This window comes from Penaeus monodon, chromosome 12 (genome assembly GCF_015228065.2).
Source record: "Penaeus monodon isolate SGIC_2016 chromosome 12, NSTDA_Pmon_1, whole genome shotgun sequence".
Taxonomy (NCBI): Eukaryota; Metazoa; Arthropoda; class Malacostraca; order Decapoda; family Penaeidae; genus Penaeus; species Penaeus monodon.
In genome coordinates, this window is record NC_051397.1 from 42688413 (window position 1) to 42690912 (window position 2500).

A 2500-nucleotide genomic window follows, 5' to 3' on the forward strand; every position below is an offset into this window, starting at 1 on the left:
GGCGACGACGCCGGGGACGCGGACAGCCTCTTCAACGTGACGAGACTGCAGGCCACCTCGCAGGAAGACGCCAAACCCATGACCACCGACGTTCAGCTTTTTAACGACATCCTCCCTAAGAACGGCCCTGTGGAGCCGGATCAGGCGACGGCAGGATCGGCGGACAAGAGCACTGCCCCGACCCCATCCCCGTGTTTGGATGACTTGTACTGGATGTTACCTGGCGCCGTTCAGGTGTGAGTTGGCGGTTGGGAGTGGCTTTAGGGAAGGCAGGGAAGGGGAGGGGGGAACTACAAGGTACAAGGGAAGTTTATTATTCGTTAGGACACTGGGGTGGTTATATGAGGTTGAATGTATTTGTATCATGTGATTTTAGGCGATTATGTATACTTGTCATTATCAATTGCACTGTCGTTTTTTTTATGTACGTAACATCATATCTGTGGTAGAAGAAAAAAAACATTATGGTAATTTGATAATGGATTTTCCACCATTGTATCAACACGGTGGAGTGGTTTGTCATTTATTTTAGTCAGTGCAGAAGTGTTGATATATCTCTCTCGTTTTGTAAAAGGGGGCATCTTCATGCATTATCTGTACGTGTGCCTTAATGATATTTGTGTAACCACCTCGTAACACCCTTTTTTTTTTTTACTTTGCTGGAGAAAGTAAAAGTTACCGTTTACATTTCTTATAGCAAAGGGCTCACACCCGATGAGTATGCATGTTATACATGTTGCAATGAATGAGGAGGTTTAACCCATGTGACCTTAGAGAAACATGACGAATCAGCACAGCACAGCCACCTCAACAGTATGGTTTATAGTGGTTTCGACAAATTGATTATGCATACGTATACATACATGTGTATATTCATTCACTGATACCAGAGATTAAGGAAAAAGGTCTGTTGTTAGCTATATTGTTAATGACGTTTATCGTTGATTGTTGATTTTTTTTTTATCTTTATTTATATATAATTATTTTTTCGTTATGAATTTTTACGTTGCTCAGGTCTCCTATTCTCTTTAAAAACCTTGAACTTATATGATAAGATAATTTATACTCGTAGCGATGTGATTTTTTTCATTATTTATTGCGTTGCTTACTTTGGTTCCTCTGCAGTACATTCCATATTCCTGGATGTCTCATGAAAAAATATGTTATATGTTTTATCATAATATGATTCCTGTAGTTTTTAAGCAATATCTAATTTACATTTATAAAATACCTGATGTTATGTTATGTATATATCATTCAGTTATAAAGACGCATATTGATACATTGCTATTATAGGCAATGTGCAATAGGATGAGGTACAAAAAACAATAGCTGTGATATATACTTTTGTTGAAACCATTTTCGTTGTTTTAATATCCTTCAAGATGAACGTAACTGTGTTCAAAATTTGATAAATATAGGCATTATGCAAAACATATATCTTTTTAATAGAAGTGAGACGTGACATATAAAAACGGATTTACAAAATATGAACTATTTTCAACTGTATTTTCAATTATTCTGAGAGAAATTTCAGGAATGTTGTAAATCATCATGGACAATCAATAAAATCTTTCTACTTATCACTTATTTTACTGTATACGAACGAATTTATATATATACAGTAGTGATCATGACCAATCTATGTCACTCGTAGGTACCCCAAGAATATATAAAATACGCATGAAAAAAAAACAATAATCATAATAGTAAAAAATCTATAAGCTTCATTCCAATACCAATAATAGGTGCTCAGTTATACCAAACATTTCATACTTCATTGACATAGAGGAAATCGTAAATCCACTCCGGCATGTGTTGGGCCACCAGTCCTCTGATATACAGGCTGGAATCCATACACGTGTACCTTGCTTGTGGAAACCTCTGTGTTAGAGCCTTGGCCATTGCGTCAACGGCCGACGTCAAGTCTACCAACTTCGAAAAAAAGAAAATGAATCCTTTTAGTGATATTTGAAAACAAGAATCTTTATTCTGCGACTCTACATGTACATGAGAAACGCCGCTGAAGAAGAATGTTTATATATATATATATATATATATATATATATATATATATATATATATATATATATATATATATATATATATATATAGATAGATAGATAGATAGATAGATATAGATAGATAGATAGATAGATAGATATTGGCAGGGAACACATAGGATCAAACAAAGGTTACTGAAAAAGAGTCTCCATTATTGCGTCATTAGCCGTAGTCATTTAAAAGATCGGAAAAAATGAGAATCGTTTTTGTGTTATATATACATATTTCATTTTAGATTATATTTTTTTGATAATACATTTTCTTCTGCATTCTTATATTATATATCAAATTTCAAACTCTTAATTCACTCTCTCTCTCTCTCTCTCTCTCTCTCTCTCTCTCTCTCTCCTCTCCTCTTTTCTCTCTCTCCCCTCTCCTCTCCTCTCTCTCTCTCTCTCTCTCTCCTCTCTCTCCTCTCTCTCTCGCTCTCTCTCCT

The 2500-nt window shown here is 35.4% G+C and overlaps 2 protein-coding genes across 2 annotated transcripts in view; one reads left to right on the forward strand and one right to left on the reverse strand.

Moving 5' to 3' along the window:
- Positions 1-1359, forward strand: part of LOC119579466 — a 15191-nt gene extending 13832 nt beyond the window's left edge. Inside the window, exon 3 of the mRNA XM_037927302.1 lies at positions 2-1359. Coding sequence (XP_037783230.1) covers positions 2-240 — 239 coding nt within the window. The 3' untranslated portion in view covers positions 241-1359. The remainder of the gene's footprint in view (position 1) is intronic.
- Positions 1360-1577: 218 nt separating this feature from the next.
- Positions 1578-2500, reverse strand: part of LOC119579465 (D-beta-hydroxybutyrate dehydrogenase, mitochondrial-like) — a 9664-nt gene continuing 8741 nt past the window's right edge. The window contains exon 8 of the mRNA XM_037927301.1: positions 1578-1935. Coding sequence (XP_037783229.1) covers positions 1771-1935 — 165 coding nt within the window. The 3' untranslated portion in view covers positions 1578-1770. The remainder of the gene's footprint in view (positions 1936-2500) is intronic.